General features: G+C 41.9%; 1 protein-coding gene across 1 annotated transcript in view; it reads right to left on the reverse strand.

The window, feature by feature from the left end:
- The window catches only part of ATXN10 (ataxin 10), a 159,432-nt gene that overhangs the window by 109,732 nt on the left and 32,568 nt on the right, over positions 1-17,132 (reverse strand). Inside the window, exons 4-5 of the mRNA XM_080809915.1 lie at positions 12,346-12,442; positions 9,957-10,115 (exon numbers count right to left, since the gene is read on the reverse strand). Coding sequence (XP_080666041.1) covers positions 9,957-10,115; positions 12,346-12,442 — 256 coding nt within the window. The remainder of the gene's footprint in view (positions 1-9,956; positions 10,116-12,345; positions 12,443-17,132) is intronic.

Raw genomic sequence — 17,132 nt, forward strand, 5'->3', positions numbered from 1 at the left:
AAAAGCCACACGCAAAGTCAAAAGACAAAGAAGTGAAAAAAATTTGCATTTTATTTCACACAAAGGACTATTGGCCCTAACATAGAAAATATTCCTACGTACAGGTAAGGACAAAACTGACATCCAAATGGAAAAATGGGTAAAGAAAACGAGAATGCACATGAAAAATGGGCTCTTCAACATATAAATAAAAACGGTGCTCAAACTCTTAAGGAAAATACAAATAAAACTCTGTAATGATACCATTTTCACCCTTAGAGCCTGGCACATCCTCTCCGACAGCACACTCTGTCAGCAATGACAGGAAACCAGGTCCTCTCCAGTGGCCAACGGGACTGTATCCTGGTACCAAAGCTATGAAGGACTACTTGGCAGTGTTTGTTAAAATATAAAAAAGCACATTCCCTTTGACCTAATGATCGCACTTAACGGATTAAGGGACAATCATATCAGCCCACGTGCAATATGACGTAGATATAAACAAAGCTATTCCCTGCCGAATTCTGTATTTACAGGACAGTGGGAACCTAAATGTTCACCAATAAGGAACCGATTAAATAAACTGCGGTGTATTCACACAGCGGAAGATAGAGAAAGTTCTTTATATACTTACATGGAAAGATCTCGAACATGCACTATTTGCTTAAAAAAGTAAGAGGCTCAGGAAGCCTGGACGGCTCAGTCAGTTAAGCCTCCAGCTCTTGGATTGAGCTCAGGTCATGATCTCAGGGTCCTGGGATCAAGCCCCACACAGAGCTCTGTGCTTGGCATGGAGCCTGCTTGAGATTCTCTCTCCCTCTCCCTCTGCCCCTCCCCTGCTCGCACACTCCCTCTAAATAAATAAATAAAATCTTTTAAAAGAGAATATATATACAGAAATTTTTAAGAAAAGCAAGAGGCTCAACAGTGTGTTGAGACGCAAGCAAGCAGCTCACCTGCTCACCTGCTCACCTGCTCAGGGGACGGGGCTGGACAGAGGAACTAGGCGGACGGCTGGGAGGGAAACTAAGCTTTCTAAGACTTGAACCACAGGAATATATGATCTATCAAAGAACGAAACACGTAATAGAAGCATATCCTGGAAAATTCATCTCAAATTTATTTCTGCTTTGTAGACACCCAGCTAGGCAGGAGTGAAAGCATGGCCGTCTCTGGGCAGGACAGCTCGGTGGAGAACTCAGACACGTTTCGTTGTATCGGAAGCTACTTCTGGGCAAACATATTTAAATTCCTACTAATAAAACAGCAAATACTACACACTGTCTCCCGTGAGCCAAGCACCATCTAAGGAACAGTTCAGTACATGAAACATGGTGCGTATTTTTCTTCAAAGCATTCATCTGGCGCGGTATACATTTATGGGGGGGAGTTCGTTATCTGTCTCTCACTAAAACGTAACGTCTGAATTTTGAATCTCCAGTGCCACGAACAGCACCTGGGCACACTTCACTCAATCAGTATCTCCATGACTTAGTTTATGTTTAAAGTGAGCATCTGTAAGTTTTCCGAGTTTCCTACAAGCCTGCTCGAAGAAGGAGTGCCATCTACCTCAAGAATTCAAGATGGAAGAGCATCAGATCCTCAGGAAAAGGGCAGTTTTTCCTAGGCACTGGGTTTCCGGTCAAATGCAAAACCATATGGTCTAGAAGTCACCAGAACTGAATACTAGCTCACTCGCTTTCACCAAAGATCGTTAGAAACGCAAAGCCATCAAAGCCAAGGGCAAGAATGACATCTTTCCGTGATGCTACCTAGAAGAGGGCAGAAGTATGGCCATTCAAGGCTCAGAGCGACAGCAAGAGAAGACAGCGTTGCTGGCCAACACTCCTCGTGCCAAACCAACACTCCAGTGAGTTTCTGCACGTCTTTCACGTGGCATGAAGCTCAAAAGCCTGGAAACATCTCATCTCAATCAGTCCCTTCATTTGCGAAATAAGGACATACGGAAAGAGAGGCCCACAGAGGTTGAGTGTCCTGGGGAACCCCCCCCCCATTACCCAAAAGTCAAGACGAGAGCTCCACCTCTGCCTTCCGTGGCTCCTCTGAAAATGCTCCCCTTTACAGGGCTCGCCCTTTGCTCACGCAGCCCTTCTGGAGAGAAGTTTCAGGAGAACTTAGGGTCCGGTTCTTTGTGCCACCTTCAGTTCAAAATGATCAAGGATGAAATTCCTCTCTTCTTTTTTTTCTTCTTAAAGATTTTATCTTTCAGTAACCTCCACACCAACGTGGGGCTCGAACCTACAACCCCGAGGATCAAGAGCGGCACACGCCACCGATGCAGCATGCCAGCCGCCCCCTCCAGTCTTTCTTCTGGTCCACGAAGAAGAAACATCCACTGGTGAGTGAAGATGGGGCGTTTTTCCTTTAACTATTTGGAAGACAATAGTAGCGCCCCTCACATTCAATTTACACAGAAGGCAGAAGAAAGCGCTCTGTGTGGACGTCCATACGAACAACTAGAGCTCTTGGCTACACCCTATGCGCTAACATTCAGCAGAGAGTACCGATGGCCAACACACACACGGGGCAATGAGCACGAGATGCCGATGGGAGGGAGATTTTCTCTTGCAACTGGAAAGTGGTAACTGCACGGCTGTCAGTTATGGGTAAGTCTGAGCTCGCGGCTGAGACTGTTTTTCTAAATATAATATATTCTCCATCCCAGCACGCTGCCTAAAGTTATAAGCAAAATTCTCAGCTTTCATTCAGAATTCGCTGGAGTTACTTTCTCACCAAACATCTGCTCAAGGAAACCAAAGACAAAGATGTGAGACCCAATCATGGTCAATGTTTTCTAAGTTACAGACTTTAAATTTGCAATTGAATTCTCATGCAGAACAGCTATGTCTGCAAATTCAGAAATTCTGTGGTAGTCCTGTGTGAGGGAGGTGGGGTTCCACTAAAGGGAAACCTAAAATGCCACAAGGACATCTAGAGACCGTAAGACTCAAGTAACACTCCAAACTCGATGGAAAATACGACAGATGGTCTTGGGGGAGGGTCACAAACATTCTCTAGCAAAGGCCGAAGCTAGAGTAGAAGAGGCATCAGAGAAACGGATTTCTTTTACGAAAAGAAAAAACTAGAAAAGTTATCCGTTTGCTAAGTCCTGAATTTCACACACACACAGACACACAGATATAGACAGACACACAGACACACACACACACAGAAGCTGAATTCTCTCCCTCTGTGCGCATGAGGGTCACAGGCTTGCTTCATCTACTACTTTCTGTTTCTGGTGCCAAAACTGACTCACGCAGGCAGTCAGAGGCAAAACTCTGGAGTCTAATCTTGAAATTCATCATTTAAATGTGATTGCAGAAAAGCTAACATTCACAAATCGAGTTGCTGATGCCAAAGCACCGACCACATTTTTACATCATTTTCCATACTGGCTACAACCCAAAATTCCCGAAGGCCCGTCTTTCCATCTCCTTCTTTCTGTCAGTCTTCCTCATTTATCACAGGTGTTAAAGCACATGAACAGTTACAGACAGGCTAATTACCATCCGCAGTGCACTGTTTCTACGTCATGTAGAAGGTGCTAAAAGCCATCTCTCTAAGCTTCAAGGAGCATATGTTAAAAAAAAAAAAAAACAAAACACAAAGATTAGTGTGTCGGTAAACAGAGGTATTCCTGAAGTCAAGGTTTTAGGGAAATCTTTTTCGAATGAGAGCCATTTATTATTTTCATTTCCATATAAGCATACAATGTCAAAGCTATACTTGCGAATAAAACAGACTTCAGTGACTCTGAAAACCCAGAAAACTCTTTTACAGTTCCCTAATTAAATGAAGAATCTGATTTAAACACTGCTCCAGAAAACGGATGCCACTCTCCTATTCTGATTTCTGGGAAATCAAGCCCACAGCGGCTCCCGTCGGCAACCGAGACAAAACACCCAAAGCCGCCATAGAAACAAATGGTCTCCTGTCTGACCGGTAAATAACCTCTCCGGGGGGTCGAATGTGAGGAACGTAAGGCAGACAATTCTACTAGAAAACAAATGAGTTATCATCTCTGAAAAAGAGAGTGCAGGAGCCAGGATCCCCGGGCACCTTTCCTGGGCTGTGGGATCCAGATGAATTCAAACACCCAAACCCAACCCGTGGATTCATCCCGGGTTATCTAAGAGCATGAAAACATCCCTCACACGTACAAACAAAAGAAGCAAACATTTTTAGAAGGACATTATCCCAATAACTCCAGTGCGCCCACACTTTCCTGTGTCTCTGGTATACCTAAACAAAAAAGACCCGGTTACCGAAACCTTACATTTGTCCCTTTCCAAGAAAAGACACTAAACCCATGAATTCGAACACCATCCAGTTTTGTACTCTTTGTCAGCCATCCCCTAATGTTAGCAGGTGGGAGGGCAAAGAGTGGGTGCTCTCTAATTTTCAGAGATGGGTTCATATTTAACGGTAAAAAGTAAACAATTTTGTTGGAAGCCTCTGGATGCTGGCGTAACTCGTGTGACCTGAGCCTCGCTGCATTCCGCTTTGCCAAGAACGCGTTTCTTACAAACTGAAGGTCTGTGGCAACCCTGTGTCTGCAAGTCTGTTGGCACCCGTTTTCCAGCATTTGCTCACCTCGTGTCTCTGGTCACATTCTGGTAGTTCTCACGATATTTCAAACTTTTTTACTATTATATTTGTTACAAAGATCTGTGATCAGTGATTATCATTCACTGAAAGCTAAGCTGATGATTAGCATTTTGTAGCAAGAAAGAATTTTTTCAGTTAAGGTACGTACACTGTTTTTGCAAGAGAAAATGCTCTTGCACACTTACGAAATTACGCTATAGTGTGAACATAGCTTTCACGTGCACTGGGAAAACGAAAACTTAATTTGACTCTCCTTACCCCAGCTTTCGCTGCACTGCAGAGGTCTGGAACTGAACCTGCAGTACCGCTGAAGTATGCCCATATTTCAGGATCCTGTTTCTGTTCAGCAAATGCAGATCTCCTCTCCCACGAATTGAAGCGTCGCTGCTGTGCAGTTAAAGACATCAGCTACTACCACTACTTCCCATCCTTTTTCCTGCCTACCTCCACCTGTTGACCTCTGAGAACTCGAACTTGAGCTCTCCTGAAGTGGATTCCATCTTTTGCCCTTTACCCCAATGCTGCTAGAAAACCGCCCGTGAGCTAAGATACTTAAATGAAACAGAATTCAGCTACAGAAAATTTTTCTAAGTAAGCAGATGCTAATGATTCATCCATCGTGTTTACGAAGCATCAGAATCTGGAGGGAGGTAATCTAAGTCAAGCACGATATCATTCTATTTTCATGCACCAACTTGTGTTTGCATGCACTTAGTAATTCAAATACAAATAAATGTTCAGAAAAATAAATAATTTAAAAATTAGCGACAATTCCAATAGAACAATAAAGCTTATGCTGAAAGAGACCCAAACTCAGAAAACTGGTCCCTCGCCCTTGAAATGCAAGTGGCACTAATGGCAGCTCAAGGCACCACACACGGACACAACCTGTGCCCTGAACACATTGACCTGTCCGTGAAAACACGCACAGAAGTAGATCCTCAGGAAAACTGGGGACCACAACAAAGCACAACAACATCTTTGGTGATTTTTATCATGATGAAAGGGTCAATTCCTCAAGATGTAACAATTACAAACATAAACGTGTACACCTAACCACAGAGCCTGGGAAGAAGAGATGCAAAACCCAACAGATCTGACTAGAGAATCGGAAAATGGTCCACGTCCAATAACGAGCGGAACAGGTGGACGGAAGACCACCAAGAAACAGAAGGCCCAACAGGCGTCTACACAGCACCAAAATCTGAACCCGCAATCCTCTCCGTGCACATGGGACCAGGCTCTATGACAGGCCAGGTGCTCGGCCATAAAACATGCCTTAATATATTTAAAAATTAGAAACAGAATTTTATAAAGTGTGTTCTCCGATCACAACAGAAGGAAACTAAAACTCAAGAGTCAAAGGAAATTTGGGAAGTACACAAATATGGGAAACTGAACAAGCTTGTAAATAACCAACAGGTCAAAGAAAAAAGTTGTAAGAGAAATCGGCTATAACTTGAGACAGATTAAGATAAAAATATATGAGATACAGCTCTTAAAAAGAAATTTATAGATGTAGGGGTGCCTGGGTGGCTCAGTGGGTTAAAGCCTCTGCCTTCGGCTCAGGTCATGATCCCAGGGTCCTGGGATCAAGTCCCACATGGGGCTGTCTGCTCAGCAGGGAGCCTGCTTCCTCTTCTTTCTGCCTGCCTCTCTGCCTACTTGTGATCTCTGTCTGTCCAATAAATAAATAAAAAAAAAACTTTAAAAAAAGAAATTTATAGATGTAAATACCTACATAAAAAAAAACCTGTTTCATCAATAATCAGAACTTTCAGTTTCTTAAGAACTAGAAAAAAGAGCAAACTAAACACAAATTGATAAGAAGGATAAATAAGGATCACAGCAGAAATAAAAAGAGAATAGAAAATGAACAGGGAAAGAAAAAAAAAATCAATGAATCCAAAAGCTGGTTCTCTGAGATCAAAACCCTGACAAATCTTAAGCTGGAACAACCAAAATACAGAATGAAATTACTGAAATCAGTAACAAAGAGGAAACATTCCTACCAACCTCACATAAATAAAAAGGGATCGTAAGGGAATACTATGAATAACTATGCCAACACATCAGGCTGCCCAGGCCAAGTGGACAAATTCTGGGAAAGACACAAACTACTGAAACTGACCCGAGAAGAAGTAAACCATCTAAACAGTCCTGTAACAACAAGCAGAGATTGCATGAGTCATCAAAAAACTTCCCACAACGAAAAAAAAAAAGCCCAGGACCAGAGGGCTTCACTGGTGAATTCTACCAAATATTTAAAGAAAAATTAACACCAGTCCTTTGCAAACTTTTCCCCAAAATAACAAAAAACATAAGAGAAGGGAACACCTCTCAACTCACTCTGTGAGGCAAGTGTTAACCTGATACCAAAACCAGGCAAAGGCATCACAAGAAAAAGAAAACTACAGCCCAATATGCCTTATCAACATAGAAACAGAAGTCCCTTACAGACCATGAGCAAGCCAAGTCCACAACACACAGAGATGATCTACCATAAGCAGGTGGGATCTATCCCAGAAATGACAAGTTGGTTTACAATAAAACAAAACTAGGGGCACCTGGGTGACTCCCTCGGTTAAGTGTCTGACTTTTGATTTCGGCTCAGGTCATGACCTCAAGGTTGTGAGATTAAGCCTCCCGCTGGGCTCCATACTGAGCTTTGAGTCTGCTTGAGATTCTCTCTCCCTCTCCCTCTCCCCCACAATGTGCATGCAGTCGATCTCAAAGAAAAATTAAAAAATTAAAATAAAACAAAATTAATCACCATTATATACTATAGCAATAAGATAAAGAACAAAAACCTCAACAGACACAAAGCACTTGATGAAATCTAACAGCTTCCATGATAAAAACATTCAACTGGCTGGGAATAAGTACAGGGACATTCCTCCCCCGGAAGAAGGGTAACTATGGAGAACCATACTTCACACTCGGTGGTGAGAGACGGACAGCCTTCCACCTGAAATCAGGAGTGAGACACAGAGGTCTGCCCTCCACGACTACTCAGCATTGTATCAAAGCAGCTGTGTTAGAAAAAGAAAGAAAGGCAACCCGACTGGACAGAAAAAAGTAAAACTATTTATTTGCAGGTGACATGATCCTGTATAAACAAAGTCCTAAAAAAAAAAATCACAAAAAAAAACATCAGAACAGGGGAACCTGGGTGGCTCGGTTAGTTAAGCCACTGCCTTTGGTTCAGGTTGGGATCCCGGAGTCCCAGGATCGAGTCCCACATTGGGCTCCCAGCTCCACAGGGAGTCTGCTTCTCCCGCTGACCTTCTCTCCTCTCATGCTCTCTCGCTCTCTCCCTCTCTCTCTCAAATAAATAAATAAAATCTTTAAAAAAAAATCCGAACTAATAAATGAGTTCAGCTCAGGTCACAGGATATAAAACCAATATAAAAAAAATCAACCAGGGGCACCTGGGTGGCTCAGTGGGTTAAACCTCTGCCCTCAGCTCAGGTCATGATCTCAGGGTCCTGGGATTGAGCCCCGCATCAGGCTCTCTGCCTGCCTCTCTGCCTACTTGTGATCTCTGTCTGTCAAATAAATAAATAAAAATTAAAAAAAAATATCAACCATATTTCTATATACTTGCCGTTTACAACTCATGAATGAAATTAAGAAAACAATTCCCCTTAAACAGCATCAAAAATAAAGTACTTAAAATGAACGGAACTGAAGCTAGGTAAGACTTGCATGCAAACACACTACGGAACTTCACTAAAGAAATGAATAAGGCCTAAGTAAGTGGAGAGATACCCCTCCACACGGACTGGAAAACGTAATCTAGTTAAAACGACAGTATTTCTCAGACTCATCTATGGATCCGTGTACTGTCTACCAAAATTCTAGCTGTTCCTCTGAACAAACTGAAAAGCTGATCCTAAAATTAATATGTAACGTAAGAGACCCAGAACAGCCCAAAAAAGTCCTGACAAAGAGGAGCAAAGTTGGAAGACCTACAGTTTACAGTCACCGAGACAGTGAGGCACTGGCATGAGAGAAAATGGATGCAAACAACAAAATCAAAACACAAAACATCAAAACCCCGAGCAGAGCCTCAGGGACCCGTGGCGCAACAACAGAAGACGAAGGTTTGTGTCACCAGACTACAGGGACTGCTCCGAGGGCCCTGCGGCCTCCCATACATGCACACAGGCCATGCGGAAAAAAGCACAACAGCCTGTGATCCTCCCAGAACCCAAGGACGGGCGGCCTGACCTCTGAGGAGGCCTCCTTCCTGCCCTGTGGGCGGCTGCTAGGGACAGTTGGATGAGACGTCCTTCTGATGAGATTCGGAGATGTGTGCCCACCTCCTCAGAATGTAAAACCGCTTCAAGCAACGGGGCATCTCCCTACAGTCATCATCCCAGTCTTCCGGTCCCTTGTCAGCATGTGGGACGAGGATCAAGGCTTCTCCTTTTCCCCGTTACTTCCCACAGAAGTAACAAACTGTCTAAATCTAACAGTGGCTTGTTGTGTCTCTACAGATTACAGTCAGCCTCAACCTCGGCCTTCTGTGTCCTGACACAGAGGCCGCGAAGGAGAAGCTGAAAAAGGATTCAAACAAATAGTGGCTGGTGGGGCGCCTGGGTGGCTCAGTGGGTTGAAGCCTCTGCCTTTGGCTCAGGTCATTGATCCCAGGGTCCTGGGATCGAGCCCCGCATTGGGCTCTCTGCTCAGCACGGAGCCTGCTTCCCTTCCTCTCTCTCTGCCTCTCTGCCTACTTCTGATCTCTGTCTGTCAAATACATAAATAAAATCTTTAAAAAAAAATAAAAAAATAAAAAATCACTTTCAAACAAATAATGGCTGGAAACTCCCCAAATCTGGCAACATAAACCTACAGATTCAAGAAGTCTAGAGAACCCAGAGAGGATATACCCAAAGAATTCCACACCAAGACATTATAAATTAAACTTCTGAAAAGACAAAGAAAAATCTTAAATAAGCAAGTATAGAGGAATGAAGCACTATGTATGGAGGTGGGGGACAGACACACACGACAATCTGAATGACAGTGGGTATCTCATCTGAACAGAAGCTCACGAGACCCACATCAACACACAAGCCTTAACGAACCACCGGCACAGCCGCGGCAGTCTCATCTGGACGCCCCAGAAGAGCCGCGTGTTCTAGGGCTGTGCCCCAGTCCTCACCACCTCACAAAATTCCCTTCTCACACCTCACTTCCCTTTTCCCAAGCCTCCAGGTGCTGCCGAGAAACTTTTCTCATATCGTTCAATCACTATGATTCAAACTCTTACTTACTCTGCAAGGAAAGTGATCCGTCAGAACGTTCTCAGGCAATCAAATTTCTAACAAGATACTTACGGCCATTCGGATTCAGGCTGCTTTTGGTGAGCTTCGATGACATCGATGGCAATGTTCAAATTTTCCTCCAGTTCTTTCATTCTCTCAGAATTCAGGGATGTGAACAAAATCATTGATGAGTAGGCAACAATTTTTTTGTCTGGATGATTTAAGCAAGACCTTCCAAATAAAGGAATGAGAGTGTGAGCCCATTCAGCAATATGGCAAAATATGATTACGATGCATACATAATAATCATCCCATTAACAAATTCAGTGCCTACTGATGTTTTTAAGGATTTAATGAAGTACAACGCTTTGAAACAAATACGGTATTTACTGTAAAAACAGCAACGTAAAACGAGTCACAGCACAAAGCATCCAACATTAAAGACGCAGCTGACGTACGACTCAAAAGCAAATACCATCTGATTAAAGAGAAAGATAATATGATTACATTTATAAAAGATTAAAATGTTCACTCTTGTTAGAAAAAAAAAAACCAAAGGCAAACAGGCTACGTCATTATCAACAGGAATTCCTTCACTAGTTACAAGGGACAGAATTTTCAGAGGAGAGATGGTATCCCGACAAGAAAGAGAGAGAATGTGGAGGCAGGAGCATCAGTGGGAGTCCTGCTTCACTCCCCCATCAGCTGTGTGATCTCTGCAAGGTCACTGACTTATCAACCGTCAGTAACATTATGGGTCACGCACTATGGTAGGATTTTTTTCTCAGTGTAACTTCCTAAGACTCCTCTGGAGGAGATACCATCCTTCTATTATAGACAAAGACTGTACTGACTTTACTTGCCCAAGGGCACAAAGTCAGTGCCTTCCAAAGCTGGAATTCAAATTTGGTTATATTTGTCTCAAAGATACATGCAGAGTATCTTTGATGCATATATACATGCATAGTATGCTATGCGGAGTGAAGTTAAATAACCTCTTTTCATGTGTTTTCTGATATAAAAATGGAATACAATGACCTCCTTGGCCTATCTGACTGGGCTTCAGAGAGGATCAAATTTGACACCATCAGTAAAACCACCCTGCAAGCTGTCTCAACTTCTCTGAGCACCCTGTTGAAGGGCCTCTCCTCTGCTCCTTCTACCTAAGCTTAATTATCACTAATCGTAAAAATTTTAGGCCTCCAACTCTAATTATTAGCAGGAATCTGAGAGCCAGTTACAGACACGGGGAATCATATCTGTTTCTAACTAGTTGATCTGATCTGAACATCACCCTTTCCACACAGCCCAGAACACTCTACCACCAGGGAAGGCGGCAGAGATTTTAGGCAGCTGCTGTCTGAGCAGGTGCAGCCTTTGGATCCAGAGAGCAGCTCGGCCATCTACCAGCAGTGTCAGCTTCCCCGCCTGTCCCAAAGGGGACAGCGTCACCTGCCCTGCAGGGCTGCTGACCAGGACAGAGAACACCCAGCCTGGGGCACGTGGACAACAACTCCCACGCTACAGCTTACACTGTTGCCACAACCAAAGACACCCCACGCGCTGGTAACCGAGCCCGGATGAGAAGCCCGGCCTCCCACTCCCAGTGCCCCTCCTGTTACCTATTCTCTCCCTGCCACCTGCTCACCTTTCATCTCCGTGCTCAACTTCCCACGAACCAACAGAGCTGGTCCAAACAAACCAGTAATCCCCAGGAAAAGCACCGTGAACCAATCCAGACCAACAGAGTGGCTGTCCACGTCTTACAGCTCTCCAGATCTACCAAAACAGAAAGCCCTGGGCCACATATATAAGAAGTGCTTGGCAGGGACGCCCGGGTGGCACAGTCGGTTAAGCGTCTGACTCTTGACTTTGGCTGAGGTCAGGTCAGGGTCCTGAGTTCAAGCTCCACGCTGGGCTCCGTGCCGGGCGCGGAGCCTGCTTGAGATTCTCTCTCTCCCTCGCCCCCAGCCCTCCACCCCATTTTTTCTCCCTCTCCTCCTCCCCTTCCCCCCAATAAAAGTAAGTGCTCACTAAATATATAAATGACTATTCATTGCCCATACTTCAGTGGTTTATGGCTTTTTTATTATAAATTTGTTTTTCTTACCAATTACAATAAACCTAGTATTTCTTAATCAAAATTTCTATTTTCTTAAAATACAACTGACATGCAACAAAGGGCGTAAATCTTAAGTGTACAGGCCCCGAAATTATTACATATGGATATACTTCTATAACTACCAGCCAGATCAAGACATGAAACATTCCCAGAACCCCAGGAGACTCCCCCATGACCTCTCCCAGCTCCTCCTGAACCTGCCACCAACCACCAACCACCACCACTATCCCAAATTCTATTATTAAAGGTTAGTTTTTCCTGTTCTTGAACTTCATGTAAATGGAATGATATAAACACAGTCTTTTCAGAAGTCAGAAAACCTTTTATCAATATACTCACAAAAAGAGTTCTGGGAAAGCATGCACCCAAACAATGGACTGGGAATCTTCATTCCTCGAGGCAATGTTGCCTAGAAACTGCAGGCCACAGCGAAAAGCTGAGGATTTATAAAAAGTGAAAAAAGATACAATTTAAAAATTTTTTGACATACTGAATAAACATATCTAAATAAAAAGGAAATATTCTGGATTATTAAGCAGGAAGTTTCTGTAGCTTCTTTTACCTATATAAGTCTCTCACCACAATGAAACTTTGGGCACAAACTTAATATTAAAATGCCTTACCAATGTACACTAGACAAAATAATTAACTTCTTAAAAAGACTGTAAATGTACACAAAATATACCTCCAATTTACATTAAATATCACTGGATTGTGTGTTCCGATCAAGAGAGCTACTCTTAGAGTGGATTTTGTAAAATCTAACAATGCTATTTCAAACATACATCTAAAACATAAGGCAATAGTAATATTTAAAGTTAAAAAATAGTAAAAAGATATATTAGGCAAAACCAGCCTAAAAAGGAAGTCACACACCACTTAAGATGGGATGTAATAAACATTAAGGCAAAAAGCATTATTGGAGATTATTATTAAAAGTCATTTCAGGGGTGCCTCGCTGGCTGTCAGTGGAACATGCAACTCTTGATCTCAAAGGCTGTGAGTTTGAGCCCCACATTGGGTACAGATATTACTAAAGAAGATACACTTTAAAAAAAAAAAAAGGCCATTTCAGAATGACTTAATTCACCAGGAAGATATAACAATTTTAAATTATAATCATCTAATAATATGGACTTATATATACACATACACACACACACACACACACACACACACATATATATGAAAAACTGACAAACGCACAGAAGAAAAAAATCCACCATTAAATTTAGCAGTAGTTACACATCTTTCTGGGTAACTTATAAAACAAGCAGACAAAAGATTAGTATATTTAGAAATCTTTAATAGCATTTAATAACAACCTAGTTGATAGATACAGAATATTTCAGCAAATAAAAGTGCAGAATATTGAACAAAACCCAGGATGCTGACAGTACCTGGGATGTGGAGCAACAGACATGCTTGTCCACAGCTGGTGGAAGGGCACAGCCACCGTGGAGGACAGTGTACTTCAGTGGTTTCTTACAAAACTAAACATACTCTCAATAATCACAATCCTTGGTATTTACCCAAAGTAACCGAAAACATGTCCACACAAAACCCTGTACGTTAATGTTTACAGCAGCTTTATTCATAATTGCCAAATGAAAGCAACCAAGATGTCCTTCTGTAGGTGAACAGATAAACATGCTGTGGTCCAAGGAGACAATGAAATACTACTCAGCACTGAAAACAAACAAGCATCAAACCATGAACAGACATGGAGGAAACTTACACACACGTTACCAAGTGAAAGACGTCAATGAAAACACCACATACTATATGATTCCAACTATGACATTCCGAAGAAGGCAAACCTAGGGAGACATTGCAAAGATCCATGGCTGCCTGGAATGAAGGCAGGGACAGTGAAAAGGCAGAGCACAGGGAACTTGAGGGCAGTGAAACTACTCTGTGTGATACTATGATGGTGAAAACACGTCACATAGAGTCATGGGAGCAGGAAGCAGAGGGAGAAGCAGGCTCCCTGATGAGCAAGGAGCCCGATGCAGGACTTAATCCCAGGACACTGGAATCATGACCTGAGCGAAGGCAGATGCTTAACCAACTGAGCCACCCAGGTTCCCCCAACATATTTTTAAAAACTGACATACAGATAATGCTCACTTACTGCATCACAATTATGTTTATATATAATTACTTGCAGGAAATAAGCCCCCAAAATGAATAGAAAATCCCCACATATTTAAAATTAGAAGACAGACCCCCAAATAACCCATGGGGACAGAAAAGAAATCACAATGGAAATACAATATTCAATCAACAAAGATGCCAGAAGTCATGGCTCCTAGGTCCAGCTAACACAGTACACAGAGGAATATTCATAGCTTTAAAATGCATACTTTGAAAAAAATAAATAAATAAAAATTAAAAAAATAAAAGGCATACTTTGGGAAAGAAGAATGAAGAAAATAAATAAGCTAAGCATTTGCTTCAAGGAATTACAGCAAGAATAATAAAACAACCCAAAACAGTAAAGGAAGAAAAAAAGATTAAGAGCAGGAAATTACTAAAATTGAAAGCAGTCATAAAAAGAGAACATCAAGATCCAAGATGTGGCTCTTCAAAAAGCTCAATATTAACTAACCTTTGGGAAAACTAATCAAAAAGGAGAAAAGCCACGAAGAATAAAGACGTTAAATTTTCAGAAATAACAGGACACGGCCATGGATCTTGCAGACATCCAAAAAGAAAGTCAGAAGATATTACAAATGCCTTTAGGCCACACTGTTTGAAAATTTAAATTAAATGAACAAAACCCTAGAATACGGCTAAGAACAAGCACCTCTGTAAAAAATTCAGGGAACGTCTTCAGTCTTATACCATTAAGGTCATCAAATCAGCAATCAGAAATTTTCCCACAAAGAAAAAAAAAAAATCCTAGACCCAGGCAGCTTTATTACCCATTCACATTCAAGGAGGAAATAATTCCAATTTATACAACTCTTCCAAAGGACAGAAGAGAGAGCAGACTCTCAAACCAGCTTGGTGAGGCTCGCTCAACTGTGATACCCAAGTCGGAACAAGCACAGCAGGAAAAAGGAAGAGAACAGAATGTAAAAAATACTGAAAATATATTTCAAATTGAATCCAGTCGTATAGAGAATGACGAAGCTGTGAACTTACGGCTGTACTGCAAGCGGCTTTACTATCACAAAGTCAAAATTTGTAACTGACCACATTAACCTACGAAGGACAGAAACCTACGAAAATCTCAAATACCGCAGGGAACATAAGAGATGGTGAAATTCAACACCCATTCATTTTCAAACAACAAACAAAACAAAACAACTACCAGCCACCAAAGATTACCAGAGGGCTTCTTTAACCTAAGAATGGGCAGCCCACAAAAAATCGACAGCACTTTATAATTCATAGCCAACTGGAGAGAGAGAGCCTTCTGAAAGGGAAGGAGACAGAAATGCCTGCTATCACCATTTCTGGTTGACATTCTCCTGAAAATCCAGGCCGGTAAGATGAAGGATGGCCAAACACTAGAAAAGAAGACACTAAACTTTTTTTCCCCCACTGGTGAAGTGTCATTTCTACTGTATGTGGAAAGTATTTTTAAGTATGTAAGTTGTTTGAATTAGAAAGAGGCACCAAAGTTGCTGCATACAAAGTCAGTATTTTAAAAAGTCAACAGGGCACCTGGTGGCTCGGTGAGTCAAGCACCTGAGTTTGACTCCGGTCATGATCTCAGGATCCTGGGATGGGGCCCTGTGTTGGGATGCCCACTCAGCAGGGAGTCTGCTTCTCCCTCTCCCTCTGCCCCTCCCCCTACTCGGGCATGCGCACACTCTCTCTCAGATCAGTATGTAAAATCCTTTAAAAAAGCCCTTGACACAAGGGTTTGTAATAAAATAAAATAAAATAAAATAAAGGAAATTAAAAAACAGAAAAAAGAAAGAAAAAAATTAAAATAAGGATAGAATACAAAAAGAATAACTAAAAATAAATTTTTAAATTAGAGTCAATATTTCCATATATAGAGAGAACAAGCAAAAAAAAAAAATCAAGAAAGGAGACCATGTATAAAAGCATCAAAAATACAGCTATAAGTGATGTACAGTGCCACTAAGCAAAAAAATTCTAAAACTTGACTGAATGAGGAATCGCACCATGATCACAGATTAGAGGAATCCACTTTTCTCTAGAGTAAGTGCAATCTGACTTGAATCCCAACAGGGTGTGTGTGTGCATGTGCGCACACGCATATGCGTATGTGCATATGTGCAATTTTACACAATCAGAGGTTGTGTATATGTTTGTGTGGGTGTCTGTGTAACTTGACAAGATGACTCTAAAATCTGCCACTATACAAAGGGCCAACAGCTGAGAAGCTGTTGAAAATCATCAGGTAAGAGGATTTGTTTTCACAAAACAGTAAGCAAATATACGTAACAGTATGGTACTGGGGCAGGAGTAGATAAACAGACCAACAGGAAAGAACAAGAAAGAGACTCAAACCGAAACTGGCGAGAGATGAGACAACAGATTACTGAATACAAAATGGTCTTTTCAAAAAATAACGCTGGGACGACTGGGTACCAGTACGGAAAAATGGAAATTGGACTCCTTCCTCATACAACACAGAAAACTCAATTCCAAGTACTAACCTAAATTGAAAAAAGTAAAAACAGAAAGCTTTTAGAAAACAACACTACAGAATAAAAAGACATTTTAAACAAGACACACAAAATAACACCAGAGAAAAACATTAACAAACTAAAGTTTAATGTTAAAACACTTGGGTGCCTGGGTGGCTCAGTGGGTTAAGTGTCTGCCTTTAGCTCAGGTCATGATCCTGGAGTCATGGGATCGAGTCCTACATCGGGCTCCCTGCTCAGCGGGAGTCTGCTTCTCCCTCTCCCTCTACTCCTCCCCTCACCACTTGTGTGCTCTTTCTCTCTTTCTCTCTCAAATAAATCTTAAAAACAAAGCAAAACAAAAAAAACCTAAGAGCACTTTTTTTTTTCCTCAAAAGATATCCTAAAGCATATTTTAAAAACACTATCCACAGAACAGGAAGAGAGACAAACACGTAATAGGAACACGTAAGTACCACAGGATTTATCCAAAGATTCAAAAAGCTTTTATAA

The sequence above is a fragment of the Martes martes genome (genome assembly GCF_963455335.1).
Source record: "Martes martes genome assembly, chromosome: 8".
In the NCBI taxonomy this organism is placed as follows: Eukaryota; Metazoa; Chordata; class Mammalia; order Carnivora; family Mustelidae; genus Martes; species Martes martes.